The sequence below is a fragment of the Zingiber officinale genome, chromosome 9B, assembly GCF_018446385.1.
Source record: "Zingiber officinale cultivar Zhangliang chromosome 9B, Zo_v1.1, whole genome shotgun sequence".
In the NCBI taxonomy this organism is placed as follows: domain Eukaryota; kingdom Viridiplantae; phylum Streptophyta; class Magnoliopsida; order Zingiberales; family Zingiberaceae; genus Zingiber; species Zingiber officinale.
The window spans coordinates 42,755,379-42,780,045 of record NC_056003.1 but is presented as its reverse complement, the minus strand read 5'-3'; the positions used below and the strand labels follow the sequence as shown (position 1 = coordinate 42,780,045).

The 24,667-nt window shown below is 36.5% G+C and overlaps 1 protein-coding gene across 3 annotated transcripts; it reads right to left on the bottom strand.

The window, feature by feature from the left end:
• Nucleotides 1-1,826: 1,826 nt before the first annotated feature.
• Nucleotides 1,827-24,630, bottom strand: LOC122022736 (ALA-interacting subunit 1-like). Of its 3 annotated transcripts, XM_042580823.1 has the most exons (9): nucleotides 24,496-24,630; nucleotides 24,322-24,403; nucleotides 21,701-21,759; nucleotides 21,544-21,618; nucleotides 21,345-21,461; nucleotides 21,086-21,156; nucleotides 20,598-20,898; nucleotides 19,734-20,023; nucleotides 1,827-1,993 (listed from the first exon to the last, which is right to left on the bottom strand). In XM_042580823.1, exons 2-9 carry the CDS (start codon nucleotides 24,398-24,400, stop codon nucleotides 1,939-1,941), a joined length of 1,047 nt encoding a protein of 348 aa, XP_042436757.1. In that variant the 5' UTR covers nucleotides 24,401-24,403; nucleotides 24,496-24,630; the 3' UTR covers nucleotides 1,827-1,938. The 3 variants fall into 3 exon arrangements, with proteins under 3 accessions (XP_042436757.1, XP_042436759.1, XP_042436758.1); XM_042580825.1 differs by lacking the exon at nucleotides 24,496-24,630 and having other exon boundaries at nucleotides 21,345-21,430; XM_042580824.1 differs by lacking the exons at nucleotides 21,544-21,618; nucleotides 24,322-24,403; nucleotides 24,496-24,630 and having other exon boundaries at nucleotides 21,345-21,430; nucleotides 21,623-21,744.
• Nucleotides 24,631-24,667: the final 37 nt, after the last annotated feature.

Sequence of the window (24,667 nt, the reverse complement as noted above, 5' to 3'; positions counted from 1 at the left end):
AACGTCCAACGGAAAGTCTTGAAGTCTCAGATGCTGAGTAAAAATCCAAACGGTCTGGAGGACCGATTTGACATCAAGTAAACTCTCCTGAAAGGAGTAAGTGAGGACGCGTTCCCCGTTAAGGGAATAGTAGGAGTTGGTTCGACTTAGGGTTTCATGAGAAATCCAAAAGTCAGAACCAGACAGTTTAAAGACTGTTAAATTAATTAATAATGTTATTTTATTATACTAACTTTGTTTTGCAGGGTACTTTTGCTATTTGGACTAACATATCTTGCAGGAGCTGAAATACACAAAAACTAGCCCAGATGAACAGTGCTCGAGGCGCCTTCAATGATGTTGGAGACGCCTCGACTGCCTTAGTCGAAGCCCCACACAGAGAAGAGCGGAGAGGCCTTCCATGTGGTTGGAGGCGCGTTGGAGATTGGTACGGAGGTGCCTCAGAGCGCCTAGAAGTCGCCCTCCAGCAGAGAAACAACGCAAGCTACAAGGTTTTTTGAGTCCAAAGAAGAGGGGATAAATCTTACAGTTGGAGACGACTTGGATGCAACTAGAGGCAGATTAAATCTTCTGTCCCGAAACTCTCCCTGTCCCTCTGTCCCATGCAGAAAACGACACCCGACTCGTGAGAAACACGTGACGAAGGCGGAAACCAAAAGAGCAACCGATCCGCTGGACCGATCAGGACATATCCTGATCGGTCTGGGAGGCTTCTGATCGGTCTGTGGACCGATCAACCTATAGGTGGATCGGTCAGCAGACCGATCCGCTGGACCGATCAGGACATATCCTGATCGGTCTGTTTGGTTACTGATCGGTCTGTTGACCGATCCACCTATAGGCTGATCGGTCCACAGACCGATCAGAAGCCTCCCAGACCGATCAGGATATGTCCTGATCGGTCCAGCGGATCGGTCTGCTGACCGATCCACAGGCAACAGGCGAATCGCTCTTTTGGTTTCCGCCTTCGTCACGTGTTTCTCACGAGTCGGGTGTCGTTTTCTGCGTGGGACAGAGGGACAGGGAGAGTTTCGGGATAGAAGATTTGATCTCAACTAGAGGCACCCTCAACGCATGATGAAAGCAGTGCTCAACTAGAGTACATCACATATTTGCGAAGTAAATAAAGCTACACCTTCTACACTCAAACGCTTGCCGCACTACTCCGAATTCTAACTACAAGGCTGCGACGCTATTCCAACAACTGAGCGCATCAAAATTCTATATTGTCAGTATAATTTAAAATTACACAAAATTTGTAATCACTTATTCTTTTAAATTCTTTGTACTTATAATTTAAATTATTAGTAAATTGTCTAATAAAAATGATCATCGATCATGAATCTTGAAGTAGAAATTATCATAAACTCCGAACTAAGTAAAAGAAAAATGTTAACTCTTTTTTCTTTTTCTATTATCTTTATTTTCACTACATTTTCTCCGATAATTTTTAACGAGAAAGGTTATCCTAGCACTTTTCTATCCTACACTATCTATCATCTAAATACCAATCCGACTACGTGATAGAGGGGGCAGGGCTTACCCAAGACTTGAATTAGAAATAATTTCCAATTTATCAAGGTTAGTGAATTAAATTGGAACAAAGGTGATGAATTAAATAGGTTTGATTAGAGTTATTCAGATGAATTCATCATCCAGTTCCCACGCCAATAAGCTGGAAAACAATGGGAATCAAAGTATTATGATATGAACAAAATGTAGTTCTTAATATTCAAAAATAAAATATTTTAACAAAAAAACTGGTTTTGATTTGTTCAAGCACGAGGATTTAAGAGCAAGTTTAATTAGTTTTAAGATAATCAATCTAGTCAAGAACCATCATAATCGAAACACAGCATTCTTCCATATACATTATTTTTGAAATCTGTTTTCTTACTAATACATGCAAAATACATTAACATACATTAACAAAAAAAATTAGTGCCCAGAAGGATTTCTATTCCATGATAAGTATGAAGGGTCCCCAAGTTTCCTGCAAGATACAAATAAATTAGCAAATAATATTGGTCAGTTGATAAATAAGTATATACATCACTCGACCTAATTTAATATTTCCCCTTTTCTTGTTCTATTATGGACGAATAACATTTTTATGTTACCAAAATTCAAAATTAAAATATGCTGACATGTTGCAAGTAACAATTAAAAAAACCGAGAGAGAGTTCAGTGTTCAATTAAAGGAGCAGCAGCAATTCCATGTCAAATATATAATGGCTTAACATAGTGTGTCCATGTAGAAAAAAACAGATGCAAATAAGGGTATCCAATATTATAAGGATACAGAATAGAAATGATCATATTCATGAAAAATGATGATACAATCAGGAAACGACCATTAGTACTATAGTCGGAACATATTCAAATGCATGAAGAAAGGTAAGAGTATAGCTGTTATGAGTGTAGTTGTCGAGTAAAATAAGGAAATTTAAGGAACTGTCACTTGAATTTCAAGTGGCATGTAATCCCTAACAAACTAAATCTTATAAAATAAATCACTTCAACAAGTGCTGGTGACTAGGAGCTGTATATGAATTATGTAATATCACATAAAATTTGTCATGTTGGTTGATATCTGAGTACGTGCTCACTGTTATGCAATACCATTGAATGGGCAAATGTAATTTACCTGATAACAGATAGTGCAACCTCACTTCTAAATAATTTACCTCCATTGCCATATAACCTCTCTATTAGCTGATTGGTTCTGTATTTACTTATAAATTTGATTATTTAAAAGCCTCCAATGATCTCAATCTCATGGCAAATTCTTCATCTGAGTTTCATCTTCCTCTTCAGCTTCATGAATTGCACCCATTTTCCTATTCCTCTTCCTTGTCACAAACTCTTCCATCTTCTTACTCTCTTTCCAATTCTTCCTCTTCTTATCTTTCCTTTTTCCCTATTCCTTTAATCGCTTTAGCCCTCTTTATCCTTAAGTGTAAAAGGACACATCTTCTCTATTTAGTTGGACATCGTTTAATGAGGTCTGCACATGATTAAGTGGCATCTTGTGTTGGAATATGCTCTTCTATGCTTTTACATGTAATTAGAATCGAAGAGGCCCCAGATAAGCACACATTTTAAGTTTGATTGCCCTCCCTTAAGCTTTTACATCCCTGCACCTTCTGATTTTTACAACCCATATACTCTCGTCTAAACCAAATTCCACCATCACCTTTAAAAAAATATATTAAGGACCAACTTATAAAATTATCTAAATGATGGGTTTTCAAATCCCAATTAATTTTTTCCCACCTTGTGAACATGCAAACCCTATTTAGCTGATTTTCCCCTGTTTCGTCTCTCCCCAACCATAGCCTCCTTCACCATAAATAACTTTGTCACCACGCCAAATTGCAAGCCCAGTCACCGAAATAATAAAAATAATTGATATATACTTATACTATCAAGACTTGGTTCGGCACTTCAAAGGGACCTAGGGTCTATTCACACGTTATATGGACTTTAACCCATTCTTTGCTAGGAGATTGTGGATCCTTCATATTTCTATGTATTTTGTTTACTTGATTGATTACGAGTCATTCACTCTGTTATATATGAAACATTCCCCAACCCCTCTCTCTCTCTCACTATATATACATACATACATACATACACACACATGCCCTATATGGAAAAATTCATAAAGTATAAAAGAGAAATATAAGAAAATGATAAATTACCTAAGAAAAATGAAAAAAACAACACAATAACCAAGTCCTATCCCACTAAGAGTGTCGGCTATATGAATCTTTCTACCTCTTTGGAATATATCCCTTACTATATCATCATCTATATTTAAATATATTTTATCTCATTTGATTCCAAGTCTTTTTTTATCTTCCTCCCCGCCCCCTCCCCCCGGTTTGATATGTATATTTGTCATAGTTTCGCATCATCTAACTATCGTCTAACTAAAACATGTATTGATGTCAAAATACATGTCTGTACCATCTTAAACATGTCTCTCGGAGTTTTTCCTCAATAGATGTAACCCTAACTTTTTCTCTAATGTTTTTATTTTTTATCATGTCCATTCTCGTAGATTCACATATCCACCTTAATATTTTTATCTCTGCAACTCTCATCTTCTGCTCATGTGCTTGAGTCATAACTCAACATTTAGCTCCATATAATACAATAGGTCTAACTGCCATTTTGTAGAACTTCCTTTTAAATTTTAACGATACTTTGCAATCATATAGAACACTCGACGATCTCCATTTCAATCATCTTGCTCTCAATCCCTTCGTCCTTTTATAAAAATGATCCTAAATACATAAAACTCTCAATTTCAAACAACTTCTCATCTCCTATTTTAATAATTCTCATATTACATATTAATATTGTTAAACTTAAATTTTATATATTCTGTGTTTACTATACTAAGCCTAAAACCTTTCACTTCCGTATTTCACGTTAAAATTTGAGTTCAGTTTTATTTTTTCACGTGTCTCATCTAACAAAACAATATCATCTATAAACATGCAATACAACATTGTGTCTTGGATGTTGATCCTTGATGTAACCTATCTTTATAGAAAATGTTTCGAATAGTCCGCCTAAAGTTCACTCTTGTCATTACATCCTCATAAATATCCTTAGTTTAATATATGCTACGCTCACACCTCTATTATGATCTTTTTTTTAGTCAACAAATATTACGTATAGATCTTGTTTGTGCTTCCGATACTTTTCAATTAGTTGAGAGAAGATGTATAACTTCTATTGTCGACCTTTCAAGCATTAATCGAAATTAATTTTTATCACCATTATCTCCTTTCTTAATCTTTTTTCTATTACTTTTTCTCAGTTTACTCATTAGTTTAATACTCCTAATTTACACAATTTTGTACGTTTTTTTTGTTCTTATATAAAGGAACTATAGTACTTATCGTCCATTAATCAGATATTTTTTATTTTTAATATCAATTTAAATAACTTTATAAATCATTCAATATCTTTGTGGGATACGACAATTAAATAATACATGTCATTGGAGAAATAACCTTCTTGTATTGTTTGGGAATTTTTAGAATTTTTTTTTATCATTTAAACGGAGTCTATATGACATGTTTTAAGAGGATGAATCAATTGGACTAGGAAAAAACCTGTTCAGAATATTTCTTAAGTGGGAGTTGATTGAGGAATTGACTTAGGGTTTAATTAATTAAACTTAAGTTGAGATTATAAAATTTATTAATTCTTTTCTTTTCCCCTAATTTTTTCCCTTCCTCCTTCCTCAATCCCCATTTTCCGCCGTCGACCTCCACCCACACCACTATGCCCGACGTCGCTGTCCCTCTCCTAATCTAGCCGTGGGAGAGCAAGCCCTTGCCTCCCGATGCGCCGAGGTGCCATTTTACTACGCAACCAACCTCGCCGTCTCTGCCCTAGAAGCAGTCAATGTCGTTGCATCCAATCTCAGCGTCTCCAATCAGGGGATGCCAGCATCGCGTTCACCCCCTTCTCGAGCACGTGACGTCGTGTGCCAACATCGACGCAGCCCCACTGCGCGCAACTCACCAACGCTACTACTTGGCCATCCCGTGAGTCCTAACTTCCATCCATCGCCGCCACTCCTTTGCTCCGACCGTCGCAGCCTTCGTATAAACGTGGGTGGCTCTCCACGGCTACCACAACCGGGTTGTTTCATCTTTACTCTAGTCATCGTAGCCCGCGGCCACCACAGCAAGCTCGTGACCACGATTGCTTGTAGTATGTGCCAGCAGACCTGCCATAGCCCAACGTTTCCCTACTTGGCCACAGATGATGGAAGTTTGCTTCGGCCACGCATAGACACGACAACCCACATAATGTACGCCGACGATCCAGAGCTCTGGCCATCTTCTCCAGCTATGCACCACCTCCGGTCGTGAGCCACCAGCGACCACCTTGAGCTTCGGTGAGTTTTGGAAGATGAAACATGGTGTAAACCCTAATGTAATTAGAGTATGGAACGGATTAGGATTAGCTTAGGGTTAAACCTAATCTAATTACATAAATGAACTAGGTTAGGGTTAATGACATGATTAGAACCTTAACCTAATTAATTAGATGGATTAAACTAGGGTTGGACCAAGTTTAATCATATAGTCAAGTTAATTAGACTAATCGATAAACGGGTTCAATTAGGGTTTACCCAAATGGTTTTGGATTTGATTTAGCTATTTACTTCATATGTAATTAGCTAAAAGCATTATGTGATCGCAGGACTTTGATTTGAAACAAGCATCTCGACGTGGGATTTATTTGACACGAGCTACACATTAAAGGCGGGTATTTCTTCCTTGACCTCGGTAGTTCATTTATCTTAGTGCATGGATTTAGTTGACTGATTAGGTTGTTTTACCTTAACTCTACTCGTATTTATCCATACTTGATACTTGCGTGTTTTATCTTAGAGATGATTTGTTTATTATCTATACAGTCTCGTTTTTGGATATTCTTACTCTGCAGTGTACACACGTGTATAGTGTGTATTATGGAAGTTATCATGTTGATTATGTATATGTTAGTGTGCACACGTGTCTAGTATGTACTATAAGCATTGGTACTTATTGTATATGTTGTTAGTAGACACTCGTTAGATCTTTTGATACATATAGATATATCTGAATGATGAATAATATTTCTGGATAAACCCATGTGGTATATGCACACGTGTTTGGCATGATTTATTAGAAGAATCTTATTGATTATATCTATATTATGAATGCATACGTGTCTGGTGTGTCTATTAGAAATATCATGTCGATTAAACCTATATTATGTATACGGATTTTGTGAGTATTATAGGAGATAACTTGTCGATTATACCTCTGTTGTGTGTGCAAGCGAGTCTAGTATGTATTATTGGAGGTATTTTGTCGATTATACCTATGGTATGTGCACACATGTCCAACATGCATAATTGGAAGTATCTTGATGATTATACTTATGTTATGAGTGCACATATAACTGTCGTGTGTGCACGTGTGTCTGGTGTGTATTATTAGAGGCATTATATTGATTATATCTATGTTGTTGTGTGCACACGTGTCTGGTGTGTACTATAGCTGTTGCTGCTTACTGTATATATTGTCTGGTGGATAGTTGTTGGATCTTTTCATACATATAGATATATGTGTGTTAGATCATGCTCTGGATATACCATTGATTATCATACTAGGTATGATTGTGTATCATTGCATAGAGTCATATACTCCTGTTGATATAGTCGGTTACTATGTTAGTAATACTATGTCATTCTCTGAATATCATGTCAATTAAGTCTCCTACGACTGGATGACCGACTAATGTTGAGAGAGTTGACAATGACCAATATATTCTATCAACTAAGTCATCTACTGGTGAGTGACCATAACGATGTTGAGAGAGTTGACAGTGATCGTGTGTATTTCCTGTCGACCAGGACTCCCACCCGTTGTAGGTTGAGGTCAGGCCACAGTGATTGTTTACATCTAGACTTGCATGTATCCTGTCAGGGAAGGCTCCCACCCGTTGTAGGTTGAGTCATAGTCAGTTGATAGTGATTGTTATGCATCTGGACTTGCATGTATCCTATCGAGCAGGGCTCCCACCCGTTGTAGGTTGAGATCAAAGCTAGTCAACAATGATTATTATACATCTGGATTTGCATGTATCCTATCGACCAGGGCTCCCATTGTAGGTTGAGGTTAAAGCCAATCGACAGACTGTTATATCCTGGGCTGCCTAGATTTGTGGTAGAGTAATCTCGCACGCCCCATAGCTAGATAGTTATTTCCTGTCTGCTCACAGTGATCTGTGGTAGAGTGATCTCGCACAAACAAGGCCCCTGACATTTCGGACTCCCACAATAATCTATGGTAGAGTGATCTCGCGCAGTCCTTAGTTAGATAGCTACATGTCTTGGTCATTTGTATTGCTTGTGGTAGAGCGTTGATCCCACATATAATGGTTTGCTTGTGGTTTTATCCTTGGATTGTTATACCTTAGGCCGCCTACCGTGATATGTGGTAGAGTGATATCGCGTAGCCCATAGCTAAATTAATACTTCCTATCTACCCACAATGATCTGTGGTAGAGTGATCTCGTGCAGATAAGGATCCTGACATTTCAAACTGCCCACAGATCATGGTAGAGTGATCTCGCGCAATCCCTAGCTAGATAGCTAGAATGTCTTAGTCATTTATATTGCTTGTGGTGGAGCGATGCTCCTGGCATTTTTTATAAAATTCCCGACCCTTCCTGACTCCCAACCTATTCCCGTCCCGAATTTTTCCCTACTCGAATGCTTCTCGACCCGATTGGTCTGGATTTTTCCCAACCCGATCAAAATCGGGAAAAGGATCGGGAACACAGGCTCTACCCGACGGGATCCCCGACCTGACTCGAATATATTAAAAATAATTTTTAATTAGATTTTTTTTAAAAAAAATAACATAGAAAACTAGGGTTAAAAATTAAAATACTAAAAATGAAGGATGATTTTAAAAAAACATAAAGAAAAGTAAGAAAACTAGGGTTAGACACTTGATTTACGCATCTACAGATCTACTCATTCAGTCGTTCACGCCACATGCGAATTACGTCGTTCGCCCTTCGTCCTTCGCCCTTCGCATTCGCCCTTCACTGCTTGCCATTCGTTGGCTTATTCCACTGGAACCTAGCTGACACCCACACCTCCTTTTCGATCTGCTGCTGTCGCCTGTCTGTACGGGAGCTCCCTTATCTCTCTTCCATCTCTCTAAGTGTTCCGCTACAACATCCAAGTCGCGCAGCCTTCCCCGTTCCCGTATCGGGTCTTCACGGTAGACGTTCCCCTCCCTCCCTTAGTCCGTGCTCTACTGGCCAGTAAGCCAAGGTAGCAAAGGGCCACATTGATTTATAAAGGTATTTGCCAAAACTTTTCTGCAATTGCTACATTAGTTACAATCATAGCTTCTGTTTGATGTTGTTGCTTTCATATGGATTCAATCAATTTGTTCACCATGATGACATGTTTATTGTGTTTATGGTGAACTGAATTTTCTTATAATGTTCCCTACATGTTATATAGATTTTATATTTTTCTAAAATCTTGCTCCCTAATTACTTGAGTATCGTGAACATGCATTTGTATGTCATTTTGTCTGGTACAACTATCTAAATATTTTGTGTTCTACCTTGTGATAAATTTCTTAGGGGCTCAGTAAAGTATTGATTCAAAAGTGTTCTGCCTTGCGATATATTTTTGTGTACATTTTTAAACAGGATGTTAAATAGTCAATCTCTATTTTTCTTAAATCTTACTCCCCTAGCATGCTCTTTTCAGTAATATTTGAATGTTTCTAACTGTACTATCTGATTATGAACGATATCGTATTCATATTATTGTAGTCATTCATTCATGGATGCATCTAGCGGAAGTGGTAGCTCTCCTTCCACCACTCAACCTCACTCAATATCTCCATCCAAAACAACAATCATTCATGAGGAAGTAGTAGATATTGGAGACAAAAGGAAAAAGATAGCGGATGTATGGTCACACGCCAAGAAAAGTATAAGGAGAAATGACAACAATGAGATCACTGTTGTTGTTGCTATTTGCAATTATTGCAAAACTGAAGTTCCTACCCATAGTAGAACACATGGGAATAATGACATTGATGGACATATGAAGAAATGCAAAAAGAATCCTCATAATATGGTTGATCCTATCTGAAATCTGCGAGAAGGTGTGTTGATCCTGATGAACGATGATTTCCAGGAAGATGAACTCCTAGAGATCCAAAAGAGCTCCTCAACGATCCTACGCAGAGTGAGACGAGCCAACAAAGTATTAGTGACCTAAGATCGAGGTACGGATCCCTGGCTAGGTCCTCCGACGCTCAAGTCAGTTTTCTCTCTTAGAGGTGGAAGAAGAAGAAGTACAATAATGAAAGTACTCAGAAGTAGAGTTTTGGATGCTAGAGTTGCATACCTTGCCAACGGAGATGATCCCCTTTTTATACTACCTCATATAACCTCTGTAGTCATGAGGTGGTCCTTTGTTTGTTAGACTTTGTTAGAAGATGAAGTACCACTTTAGACTTCGTGCAATAATCCCTCAAGGAATTTTTTTTTACTCCAAATATACCTCTTTTGTCGTTTATAACTCATATTCTTGATGAGGTATGAATAGGAATATGTGCCCATAACTGAAGAAGCTTCTAGAAAATATTTCCCACCAAATTTGCCAAGTTGTCATAAAGTTGTTCACTACTTGTATGTCATCTTCTGTTAAGCATGTCTCGGTCAGTCATTCAAGCCGGTCGTATATATATTGAGAATACCTTCTGTTAAAGATGTTTTGGTTGAGAATGTACTATAGGCTTTATAAGGCTGAGTGTCTTTAAGCTCGGTCGGGCTTTGTCCGGCCGAGTGCATATAAGCACACTTGTGTTAGCTCAGTCTTCCTTCGACCGGTAATACACTAAAGGCGCGTTTGGTTCGGGGTTATCCTTGATAACCTTGGTTATCCATTCAAGATTATCAATGAAAACCTTATTTGATTTAGGTAATCGATGATTCCCGAGTAATGTTCCATGCCCGACACGTCAACAAAAGAAGCATGCAACCCGGAATCGAAAAATCTCGAAAAACTGAGGTTTTTCTTAATTCCGGAATTAACGAAATTTTTTTATCCAAAATATCCTCGAATAAGAGGAAAATGTGATAAAAAAAATGTAAATAAAAAAATATAACAATATAACAAATAAAATAAAAAATAAAAAAAAATAAAAAAAAAATAAAAAAATAAAAAAATAAAAAAATAGTAAAAAACATAAAAGAATTTAAAAAATAAAAAACCATAAAAGAATTTTAAAAAATAAAAAAAAAATATAAAAAATAGAATAATAGAAAAAAAGTAACAAAATAATAATAAAACATAAAAAATTTAAAAATATAGAAAAATAGAAAAATTATTAAAAAATTATAAAAAATTAAAAACATTTAAAAAATAAAAAAACATAAAAAAATAAAAAGTAAAAAAAATAAAAGACTTTAAAAAAATTTAAAATAAAAAAACGAAAAGAAATAAAAAAATTAAAAAAACACAAAAAATAAAGAAAAACATGAAAAAGGAAAAATTAAAAAACGTAGAATTTAAATTTTATATATATATATATATATATATATATATAGTTGGTTTTGTATCTAAAGGTAATATAGTAAAATATTAAACTAGGTTATTTATTAAAACCTTCAAACAAACAAATTTTTGTTACATTACATAACCAAATAACATTTGGTTATGTTTTATTCTCCATAACCTTGGTTATGTGATTACTTGGTAATCACATAACCTTGGTTATGTGATTACTTGGTAATCACATAACCAAGATTATATATGATAACTTGAACCAAACGCACCCTAAAAACTATATAAGGCTAAGTGCCTTTAAGCTCGGTCAGGCTTTGTCCGGCCGAGTGCATATAAGCACACTTGTGTTAGCTCAGTCTTTCTTCGACCGATAATATACTAAAAACTATATATGGCTAAGTGCCTTTAAGCTCGGTCGGGCTTTGTCCGACCGAGAGCATATAAGCACATTGGTGCTCGCTCGGCCTTTATTCTGCCGATAATATACTAAAAGTTGTATAAGGCTAAGTGCCTTTAAGCTCCGTCGGGCTTAGTCTGGCCGAGCGCATATAAGCACATTAGTGCTCACTCGACCTTCACTCGACCTGTAATATACTAAAAGTTGTATAAGGCTCAGTGCCTTTAAGCTCGGTCAAGCCTAGTCCGACCGAGCGCATATAAGCACATTGGTGCTCACTTGGCCTTCACTCGGCCGTAATATACTAAAAGTTGTATAAGACTGAGTGCCTTTACATTTGGTTAGGCTTTGCTCGTCCGATCGTATATAGGCACACTTATGCTCGTCTGGCCCTCACTTGGCCGATCATATACTAGAAACTTTCATAAAGCTAAGTGCTTCTAATCTCGATCAGGTGTCGCCTGACTGGGCGCCTGCGGAAAACCTTTTATTTGGTCGGCTATTACCCTACTAATTATACATTCACCTAACTATGGGCCTCTCCTTTCTTTCTCTTCTGTGACCTCCACGTCGTTCAACAGACCTCCACGTCGTCCGACAGACCGGCCTATCATAACTCATATCACTGTGAAGTCAAGTTCTTCTCAACCAACCTTAACACAATCGTCCCTGAATAATGCTTTTGACACCCCACATCTTTAGCCAAAAAAAACTTGAAGATAAGGTTGTCGCATTTATTGTTAAAGATGAGATGTCGTTTAGGGTAGTGGAAGGGGCAGGGTTTGTAGAGATGATGAAAGAAGCTCAACCTCGATTCAAGATTCCCAACAGAAAGAAAGTTATATCTCTTGTATGGGAATTATATGCAGTGGAGGTGGCTAAGATAAAGAGTGTCATTAGTGATCAAAGGGTAAGTATCACAACCGATACTTGGGACTTCAATTCAAAATATCAATTATATGATAATCACAGCTCATTTCTTAGACAATGATAGAAGTTGCATAAGCGAATATTAAATTTCACCAAGATTACCTCTCGCAAAGGAGATGACATTGGCAAAGTTTTAGAAATGTGCTTGAACAATAAGGGATAGATAAAGTTTTCACTATCACATTTGATAATGCTAGCACGAATGATAAAGCGATGGAGTACATGAGAAAGAGGCTAAAGGAAATGAGCACTCTATTATTTGATGGTAAGTACTTGCATTTGAGATGTTATCATATTATAAATTTAATTGTCAAGAGTGGACTGAAGTTTCTTAATGAATCAGTTGAGTCCATTAGAAACTGTGTGAAATGTATTCACTCTTCTGGGGCACCGTTGGACCAATTTAGGAAGTGTGTTATCCTATTGAAGATGGATAAAATGTCAACCGTTCCAATGGATGTGCTTACGAGATGGAATTCCACCTATACAATGCTTTTTGTTGCATACAAGTTTAAGAAAGTGTTTGGTAGGATGGTAGAGAATATTCAATTTGTTGAATACTTTGAAGAGGTAGATGGTTCAAAGAAGAAAAAGAGAGTGGGGCCTCCTATGGAAAAAGTTTGGGAGAAGGCACGAGTCTTTGTGAATTTTCTCAAGAGGTTTCATGATACTACATTGCAACTTAGTGCTACCAAGAAAACTACATCACCCTTGATTTGGGAGGAAATGGTTGCAATGAGGACGGTCATTGATAAGACAATACTTGACACTACTGATCCTTCATTGCAAGAAGTTGCTAAGAGAATGGAGAGTAAGTTCAAGAAGTATTGGGGTAATCTTGAGAAGGTGAACAAGCTTGTTTTCCTATGTCACATTATAGATCCTCGTTATAAACTTCAAATGAATGGGATCCATTTGGAAGACATGAATTTGGATACTAGTAAAATACAATCCTTTGTTGACGGTTTAAAGAATTGTCTAACGAAGTTGTATCATGCATATAAAGGGAATTCACCTTTGGATCATATTAATGGGATTGATAATGGCGATGTAGACAAAGATTTGATGGAAATGTATAAAAATGATCCTATTAAACTAATCTACCATCTGAAAATGGCTCAAGTAAGAAAAACTCAAAAGAAATAATCAATGAGGTGGACAAGTACTTCTCGGATCCTTTTGTGAAATGGAGTTCAAGCTTTGATATTTTGGAATGGTGGAAAGGGAATACAACGGCATTTCCAGTCTTTTCTAAGATTGCCAAGGATATTTTTTCAATCCCTTCATCTACTATTACTAGTGAGAAAGCTTTTAGCCTTGGGAGGAGAGTTGTAGATCCACTTAGGGCATCATTGCATCCCAAAATGGTGGAGGCACTAGTGTGTACTAGTGACTGGCTTAGAGGTGAAGAAATTAACTTATACAACGAGCCGACAGAAGACGAATTCAACTTTTATAAGGATTGTGAAAAAGTTGTCACAAGTAAATCAATACTTAACTTGTTTATCTTGATATAGACTATAGATTATGCTTATATGATATTTGTTTTTTTTGTAGGCACCCTCATTTCTTAATCGTGGATGCTCCTGCTTACCAAATATTAAAAAATCTGAATATCATTTGCACTGGTGTTTTGTGAATGATGATTTTTAAGACATCCACTTAGTTACCCACTGATATTTTCATAATCAAGTAATTGACATTTTTATAATCAAGTAACTTACTGTTATTATCACCATCACTGTGTACCTTTTTATTTACCTGAAAACTCTAAGTTTTATATTAGTTTCTACACGAAAATTTCTTGTAAACATGGAGTATTGATGAAGTCATTTATGAACATTGGTGGTGATCATGTGAAAATTCTAGTAATCTTTTAATAATCATGTTCAAGACATTGAAGCTAATGTTCAAGACATTGAATCTCATTTCAATGAACACCAGCATCCGGTTCTGTGCACCAGCATGGTAATATCGTCTTCAAGGATCCCATGTTCTGTTCTTGGTTCTTGGCTCATTTCAATTATCCCATGTTCTGAATTTTTAACTCGGGGTTTTCTTTATTCATCTGCAATAGACATTTCTTTTTTTTTCTCTCCCTTTAGTAAAAGCTAGATTAACCATTGAAGCACAACATTTAATCTAACATGTAAAGACTTAATAACTAAAGCACTTTCTCTTGACATCAGGTCTTTATGGTGTCAAGGATGAAGCATGAAAATTTTATGGAAATGCTGGCATACTGTGTTGATGGGAATATGCATTTGATGGTCTATGAGTTTGCAACCATGGGTTCTTTGAACTACGTTTTGCATGGTCCATAATAGTTGTATTTATTTCTCCATTTTTTTCTTTTCAGTTGCTTGTTTACTTATTTCAGCACCTGTAAGGCAGTAAATTGTTTTTTATTACTTTTTTAAAACTGCAGGTAGCAAAGTAATCTCAACTGATTACTAATATCGACTCAAAATGTTGCTGTATAATGAAAATATTTGAACATTCGGGATATCATCTCCCTACTCGACGGGATCCCGAACATTCAGATCCCGACATTTGTTGGGTGCGGGATCGAGAGAAAAATTAATTCCTAATTTTTATCGAGACGCGGATTGGATAAGATGGTTACGGGACGGATCCCTACCCGATTTCACCCCTAGATGCTCCCACATATGTTGTATTGCTTATGATGGAACATCGCTCCCGCATATGGTGTACTGCTTGTGGTGGAGCGTTGCTCTCACATATGATGTATTCTTGTAATGGAGCGTTGCTCTCACATATGATGTATTCTTGTAATGGAGCGTTGCTCTCACATATGATGATCTATTACCATTATATGTACTGGCATAGGCTTTGTGATACCCATGTTGATCATTATCTAGCCCTGCTGATTGCATTATTTACAGTTGAGTACATTGCTTATGTTGTAGATGCATGTTGCATATATTTGAGATCTTATCATGATTCATACATGTAAATTTATCATACATGTATATACTCTCAGGTGATATGAGCACATTTGTTGTTGATTCCTAATGACTTACTGATTGTTATACTATGTGTGTTAGACCGATACTGGTATGTGTGATTATCATGTCATATATGATCATGTTCTTATTTTCCTACTAAGACTGTATACTTTGATCTCTTTACACATTTGTCCATGTACTATCATTTGTCTATTACCCGCTGAGTCACCCAGACTCACTACCCCTTTACTAGTTTCCTGGTAAAGAATTTATGAAGTTGCTTGGAGGATCCTGGCTGCTAGTCCCATGTCACAAATGAGATCAATTTTCCGTGCTATTTCATACTGCGCTATTTGTACTTTGTATTCGGGCTTGGTTTTGTAATAATTTGCATTGCTCTTGGGTTTTGAGCCTTGTGGCCACTTTTATTATTTTTTGGGTTTTTATTGTGGCGTAAGTCATGCCGACATGCAGTCTGTTTATTATCTTGCGTGGTTTGTGTTTATACTTGTCGTGTAGGCTGAGTAGTATTATTATCTTTCGCTATATTTATGTTTCAATCGTGTGGGTTGCTTATATAACTGTGTGGTTGTAATTATTTCCCGTCGTGTGGGATGTATATACAATTGCGTGGTTGTGATTGTTTTCCAACCGTGTGGGTTGTCGTTATCATACTTGTATAGCCGTGTGGCTATGTATCCAGATTTCGTATATTGTCATAAGGGGGGAGATGTCTGTTTGTCGAGCAAGGACTCCCTCGGGACGTGACAACCTTGTTTCCCTAGACATTTTCATACCTCTATCAGAATATCATCTGGTACAACTATTTTTACATTTTTACATCTCATTTAAACTTATTCTATTTCTGAAATTTGAATTCTACGATAAAGATTTAAATTTTTATACTCATTTAACCTACTTAAATTAACTAAGTTAAGTTGGTCACCTAAACCTTCATTAAAAGTTGATGAAAATACTTTTTCAACCGCTTATTTCCTCATCATTTACTAGTACTCTATTACATTCATCCTTAATACATCTTATTTGGATAAGATATTTTGTCTTCTGCTCTCTCACTTTAGTTATTCTGTAAATATCTTTCCCCTTCTTTTGCATTCAATTTTCGATATAAATATTCAAAAATTTCATATTTAACTTCATTCAGCTTTCTTCTCTTTCTTGGCTACAGTATATTTTTAAAATTGTTCTCGCTCTTACAAGTATATAATACCTTATAGGTTGTTCGTTTTTTCTTCACTTTTTCATGTACTTTTTCATTCCACCAACAAAATTTTTTACTTGATAGTGCATGTCCCTTTGACTCATCGAGATACGTTTCCATCAGACCCTACAACGTGAACTCTTCCATATTTAACATTATACCCGAGTTCTCATAAAAATATAGCAATCCTTGTCGATACACTACAATCGGACCTTCTAATACATTCCTTGCAGGGAATAACTTAGCATTAGCACAATAATTTGATGGATCCATTTATTGAGCATTTGTCTGAATTCAACGTTAGTTGGCAACCTAACACAACTCTCACCCTTTCTCATCCGGATTTGGGACCGAAATGGTGAACTTAAAGAAAAAATGAAAGAGAAATAAAGAAAATTTAATGATGATTATTTAATGCTAAGAGGATATGAAATTCTATCTAACATGCTATTTTCCCCCCTCTATAAGATACTATACCATACACATTTCCTTTTATCCTACCTTACATATAAGTGTACTCACACCTCACTTTCTTTTAACAAGGTTCATAGACTTGAGGTGATTTTCATGGTTGAATTTCTCATATTAAGTCATGTTTAGAGATATCCCGTGACTATGTTGGAGATGAATTTTTATGTTTTTTTATTTTCATGTTGTACATGTTATTGTTTTGATCCATTTTTCTTTTTGCATATTTTACTTTATTTTTAGCATAAATTCAGTTATATTTATTAGCACAAATCAGACATGTGTGTCAGTATATTTCAATTTATTTAATAATAATCCAACAATTATTATTATTCCGTCTTGTGTATTTATTTGATGTTTTCATTTTGTAGTTATGATACAACTGTGGATTTTGTTATGAGCGAGGAGTTTTGTCCCTTAATAAAAATGAAGCTATTGGGTCATTACAACTATTTTGTATTACTCTTCTAGGCTTCCCTTTTTTTCTTCTTCGTTTTTTGCTTTGCGGTCTCTCTATGACCTCCTCTTTCAAATTTTCTTCCTATTCCTCCATGAATACTTTGACCGTTTCACTATTTTAAAGGATGACAAGGTGACATATACATTGTTTGGACATGTTTCAACAAATCAACATTAGAGGAACAATGACAAAATTTCCCAAAGCCCTTGATCCTCTTCATATTTCCATATGGAAAAAACGTCAATTATCCATTGTAAAATACACAAAATCTAACAATCAATAGTAATTAACAATTTAAAATATAATATATATAAAGTATTTATCACTTGTAAAATAGCTAATCTCATCTAGTGGAATAAGACTTGATTGCTGTTGGTTGACGTATTTATCACTTGCAAAACTAAATTCATTTTATGTTACATACTCAAATAGAGTAATTTAGGATTTTAAGTCAATTTGGTTCATTCTAAACGGTCCAAATGAACAAATAAGAAATTTGTTTCTGGTAACTTATGTGGGCCAGATGTCATATGCCCCCATTATGTGGTCATCTTTTTATAAGTAGCACAACATAAATGAGAATGTTAAGAACAAATTATTAGAGGCTACAACTGAAAACATCACTTCAAAATAGCACCTCTCGTGCATGATTAAAAAAGCAAGTTATGATAAGAACATAGAGTTGGGTAAATAATATGATTAATGATGTTAAAAAGGTCAAAACTAAGGAAACGTTTACTCAACACAAGTAACAAAAAGGGCATTTATGCTTTATAGCAAGAACATATTTATATAAATGTCTCTAAGTAGTTGGCATTTACATATTGAATTTTGTTATTATACTAAGTCATCTCTCCGCAGAGGAGACAAACTTCACCAAATTGAACTAACATAACTGATCAAATATTATCAAACTAGCAAAAGATAGTGAAGGAAGCACTAACTAAATTGTTTATACAGTTTTTGTTTATTTAGAGGCTGAAAATTTTTGTGGAATTGGGTGCTACTATGGTGCTGTACTCACTGAATGTCAAAGCTAATACTTTCAAGCCAAATACATTATTAATGGGCATTTGATTGCTAGCTACTAGTTAGGTTGTGTGCAACAATCCAAAATGCAAATAATATAAATGATATTTGCAACTACGTCAATTAACCATTTCATGCAACCAGTCACTTTAGAAGGTATAGTTACTAATTGACTAATCACATTCTAATTGTCCAATATGTATGAGACAATTATTTTTATATAAAACATGAAGATTGATATTAGACTAGTGTGTCCTTTTTTTTGCACTTCTAATTATCCTAATTTAAACTAAAATTTATAAGACCTTATCAGAGTAATAACTTGCTCAACATCAGTACAAAAAATGCACTTTACTAATTAGCTTTTACCCATTACCTTATCTATTCAAAAAGTTTAAAACAAAAGAGAGTTTATATCATCAAACTTTCTTTTGATTTCTAACACTAATAACCTGATAAAAGGATGGCATCGTCTTAATGCCTTCTTTAAAACTAGCTTAAAATAACAGAATTCAAAATTTTCCTTCATTTATCAAGTCAATATCTTATGATAAAAATATTGCACTTATTCTAATATCTTTTGCTTAAAAGTTATTCTAGATTTGTACACATTTCCTATTCTATATGCATGAAAATTAGACATTAGTTGAAAATCTGTAATCTTATTCTATGTTTGTACCATATTTATCTATGTATTTTGTATTTTGACATGAATTCACGCTGATTAAGTTTAAAAATGTCACTTGCAATTATTTCAAACTTTGAGTTGCATAGGTTTCTTTTAAGGTCTGACTGCCGATGAATTTTCAGTGTACAGACAGTTTGCAGGTGAACAAATGCCTGCATAGCCTTTCCACAGCTATGTTTGTAAAACATTGCACAGGCAACAAAACAGCCTTAAGTTAGAGTTGAAATATTTGCAGACGTCATCATGTATGAGGACTAATTAAGCATAGGAAAAAAAATAGTCATAACAGTAATTCTAGAATTCCAGCTCCTAAGGTTAAATTACATTAAAAATTCCATGACAATAGGATGTAACCATTTGGTTCCAGTACTGTAAATTGACAAATAGGAATTAGTATTTAAGTGTTTATTTGTAGAATTAAATTTGTAGAAGAACATACCTAGGCTTTACCAAGTATACCACAGCAAAGGCAGTGGCCAAAAAGAAGCATAGTCCTCCAATTGTGAGATATGCAATGCCAGTAAAGTCATTTTTTCCACCAAGCCAGCTTGAGGTGGAAAGAACCAACTTCTTCTTGCCACTAAAACTATATGTATTGTAATAATTCTGTATTATCACTGTTATGGTTTCATTTACTCTAAGATTTTGTTCTATTTTTCCATATGGCTTCCTGAAAGTTGGAAGGGCAGCAGTCCGCATCCAAACAATGAGATCCTCCTGCTGACTCAACTGCATATTGAAAGCATAAAAGCTAAGTCAAAATTTAGATTCAGTTGTAATATTACTAGAAGAGCAAATGGGCAATCATAACGAAACTTGAACATATCAACATAATTAAGAAAGCATGGGAAGATTTTGATTGCAAAAACAACAAACTAATTTCAGAACAACAATAAAGAAAAGAAAGTGCTGACAGTAGTTCAGGACCAAGAGCTGTATTTAATATCCAGTCCATTCCCAACTCAAAATAGTAGAAGAAAATTTACAAGCAAGGAAGAATGGGAAAAAAAACAGCACAACCTCGTGGTTCAGATCATTATAATACATTATCAGAATTCATTAGATTTGAGTTGTAAGAAACACTCAGTCTTTTTTGGACATGAAACACTAAGCCATAAGATCATTTCACTGGTTAACCAGAAATCTCAGAATAATTATAGCAGAAAAATAGAGCATATTACTTGGCAAATTCAAACACTCAAATGACTTGCTATTCAGTAGTGGAAGTTGAAATTGCATTTAAGTTTTGTTAATATTATTGATTAAAAACTGAAAAGATGTAATAAAAGAAACAGAGTCTCACTGGTATGCTTTCATTAAGTGAAGCACCGCCTTTCAAGGTACCATTCTGAAAGTTCCTTGGAAAGACATTATCTCCAAATTTATGATCCCTGTCACTTTTCCAAGAAATGCCCACCTTGTTCACAGTCAAATTTTGGTTGCCAATGGAAAAACTGTAAGTATCATTAAATAAACTCCATGCTATAAGACCGCAAGGGAGAATTGGAGAACCATCAGGTGTAGTCTTTTCAGGATCACAACCACTAGTATCATTTGCTTTGTCAGAGTCCTTCAGCTGTGCATCATTTCGGCTCTTTACATATCTAGATGAAATTTTCATCATCAATCATGCAGTAAGTTCAACATTGAAAAGTTCTTTGTCTATATCTTCATAAGGATAAGGCAATTACTTAAAGTCATGAAAAATTGAACCAAAGGCCATAGAACAGAAACATGATTACTAATAGAGAAAATAGTACTGCTAGCTATAGAAGATTGTGCAGTGCATACCTCCTATGGTTCTGGTAGAAGTTATCGAGCTGGTAGTAGACATAAATAGGTTGATCCATGTCTTTTGGTACCTAAGAGAAAGAGAGGTGCTAATAGTCATTAGCTTTTGCAAAGCTACATTGCTTGTCAAGATAACCTACAAAAAACAAGTTTTCAACAGCAACAAACTAAATCTCTGGTTACATAGTGATGACAGAAATTAAGTTCTCTCTCCTCTCTATTGCAGAAATAGAAATTAAGTACAAGAAATATTTGTTACCGTGAGTGTTATAATGCAGGTTTTGCTAGTATTTGCATTCTGGATGTATGCAACCTTTTCATCCTTTGTGTTTCCATGTATGCAAACTGCATCATAACGATATACAATTTCAACAACCTACAAATATAAGTAACAGTCAGATATAAATTGTGCTATAAGACATAAAAAAAACTACTCATCTTATCAGCCATTAACACACCTTGTTGGAGGCCATCAGCGCTGCAACACCAATGGGGACAAAAATGACACCAATAAGTGTGAAAACAGTTATCACCTACAAGATAAGCCATGAGCTTTTTCTCTCATATCCAGTCCAAAACCTAGTAGCAGATGATTTGCAATAAGACAAAGTTTACCCATCTTGGAGTAAGGATTGGTTTACAAGCTGGTAGCTCTTGCTGTGTAAACCTGGAATCTGAGCATACAATAGAAAACAAACAAGGTCAGTAGACTCCAGAAATTTTTTTAGCATGAATCAAACTGGGATATGCAAGGGGGCTATGGAAAAACTATCATAAAACCATTCTCCTTGGAATGCAAGGCCACATAAGTAGTTGTAGAGAATTAGCTTAATTGTTTAGTTGTAAACATAAAAAATCTCATCTTAAGCTTTTGGGCTGCCTAAGGGGTAGTTGCTTAACCAAGTTAGATTGACAGCTGGCCGGCCAACCACTCTCAAGAATGAATTAGCTTTTTGGAAGACACATTACTGTCCAGAGGAAGGTACCTCGTATTGATAACTGCATACTCAGCTCAATACTGTGCTACTTCTTATCAACATCTAAAGCTCCAAAGTGGGTTCTCAAGAAAAATGATGGACAGCAAAAAGGCTTTCCTTGAGTGTGGTATAGAACACTCCATCTATCTTGTTGGATGAAATAGTCATATTATTATGGGCTATCACATAGGGGGTCAGTAACTTAGATGAATGAACACGACACTGGCTGAAAAATGGAGGTTGATCTTGCTTAATTTAGTCAATAGTTGTTACTCCTTGAACAAAAGTGGCAGGAAACTAATTTAAAAAAATCCTCTTTCATATGGAAGGGTGTTGTACAGTCCTCTATGTTGGCGCAGCGGGGCCGATAAGAGGGCGCAGCGTCTGTTAAAAAAAACAAAACCTTTCTCTATTTTTCCAACTAAGATTAGTAGCACTATCACAATAATTATAAACTCAAATGAACAACTAATACAATAGGCTAACAGGTTTACCTTAGCTAACTAAGGTTTGTTAATCCAAGGCGGTTGCAAAGCTCCACTAGAAATTTCTCCTTCGTGTAGGCGGAGAAGCCTCTTACAATCTATGAAAAACTCAAAAAAGACTAGGAAATTGATTACAACAGTTGTTGTCCTATTTCCTAGCTCCAGGGACCTTTTTATAGCTCTTGGAAATCCTATCCGTAGATTGAGGGCGCCTCCAAGATGGATGGAGGGTGCCTCCAGCAAGACAGCCGCGGATAAAGCTTTATCCGCTGCCAACGGCTACTTTGGCTAGGTCGAGGGCGCCCTCCATAGGCATGGAGGGCGCCCTCCGTCTAAAGATGGCGGAGGCGCATGGGGCGCCTTCAACCACTGTTGAGAGCGCCTCCAGCAAGTTTGCTCAGCTCCTTTCGCTCTTTTGCTAGTTTGATCGTCTGGGTGATTGCGGCCACCCGATATAGGGCTCACCTGAACCCAATTTCCGGCCTTCTCCTCAAGCAGGTTTCCGTTCCGGCTTCTCGTCCCTCGAACGCCGCGTACGTTCTTCTCATACACCGGTGTACTCTTCCGCAGCCCTTTCGTCCCTCGGATGCATCGAATCTGTCGGCTCCCTTCTCGTGTCATCGTTCTCGCTAGCTGCGTCTTCTGCTCGACTTCCTGTGCTCCTAAGCTCCTACACACTTAGACACATGGATCAAAACAAAACAAGACCTAACCTAACTTGGTTGATCACATCAAAACAATCACGGGGTCCAACACTCTACCCTCTGTCGGATGAAACATTCTCTTTCATATGGAGAGACAATCAACCTCTGGAAGGAAGCTTGGGTTAGTTCGTTCTCCCTGACTCTGCTCTTTCTAGGCAATTGCAAGGATTATGGGCCAAGTATCTGAAATAACCTGGAATCTCCACCACATAATCACCTTCAACAGATAATGGATTTAGCTGAAGACTTCAGGCTTTGCTACTAATTAAAGATAACATTTGATGGCAGTAGACTAGCTTAGGATTCTCACAAGCCTGCCTACTCAACCCTTACAAACAGGGGTCAAGAGTTATATTGGACTGGACCCCTATGAAATTGTAGGATATAATTGAAAATCAACAAATTTAATTGGCTCCAATGCCTTGACAAATTACCAAGAAAAAGAAATTCCGTCACAAGGAATTAGAATTTCAGCTGTTTTTGCTCATTTCAGAGAAAAAGATGAGGAAAGAGATCATATTTGGTGGCACATGTATGGAAAATACTCGTTCCGACAGAGAATGATTCCAACAAAATATATATATTAATTACAGCTACCTGCTTGATACATGGTGCTTGTGACATCACAATTAACAATTCTTACAACAGGCACACACGCAACAGCAGAAGATATGCACAACTGCTTTTCGTGATTCTGTGTATTGATTGTTCAAACCTTAGGGTAAAAGATTAGGAAAGTTCTCTAAGGCTGAAAATGAGGACTCTAGATTGAATACTACTCCACTCCGTAACTAAATTACAGCGCAATCATTTTAACTCTTATGAATGAAATCCGACCTCGGCCGTCTTTCCTTGAACACACATCAGAAGCTGACATTGAAACAACAAAAGAACAACAGAAAGAAGAGTCCCATGCCCAAACCCCCAAATCCAATTAGAAAGGGAAATTAAGAAAGAAAAAAGAAACTCCAACGAACAGTTTAAAGTGATGCCGCACAAAAGCAATCCTACAAAGCAAAGTTTTCCACTCTAAATCCTATATTGAACAACAGGAAATAAAGCGATCTTACACTTCGGCCTGTTGGAATTCCGCCTGGGAGCCGGTACATCCCCCGATCCAGAGCTCGTGCTAGCAGCAGAATTATTCATCCCCTAGAACACCAGAAAGCGAGCCAGAGAGCAAGAAAGTGAAGATTACTGGATCGAAGACGGAAAAGCTGTTCTAAATCCCTCGATCAACAAACCGAACAAGCTCAGATCTTTGCTTCTGCAAGTTCTTCTGCTCCCACCGCAGTCGAGTCGACGTTTGACCGCACAACAGATGCGACTTCGAACGGGCATGGGAAAGCAGAGAGAGGGTTTAAGTTGTTCCGCAGGTTCTACGAATGAGCTGGTTAAAGCCATGACCGGATCCCC

Coding starts and splice junctions, on each gene's coding strand:
- LOC122022736 (XM_042580823.1), bottom strand. CDS start 24,400: ATGAATAATTCTGCTGCTAGCACGAGCTCTGGATCGGGGGATGTACCG. Junction 21,462..21,543: donor CGCTGATGGCCTCCAACAAG/GTGTGTTAATGG, acceptor TTATATTTGTAG/GTTGTTGAAATTGTATATCG. Junction 1,994..19,733: donor GTATACTTGGTAAAGCCTAG/GTATGTTCTTCT, acceptor TGTATCTTGCAG/GAAACTTGGGGACCCTTCAT.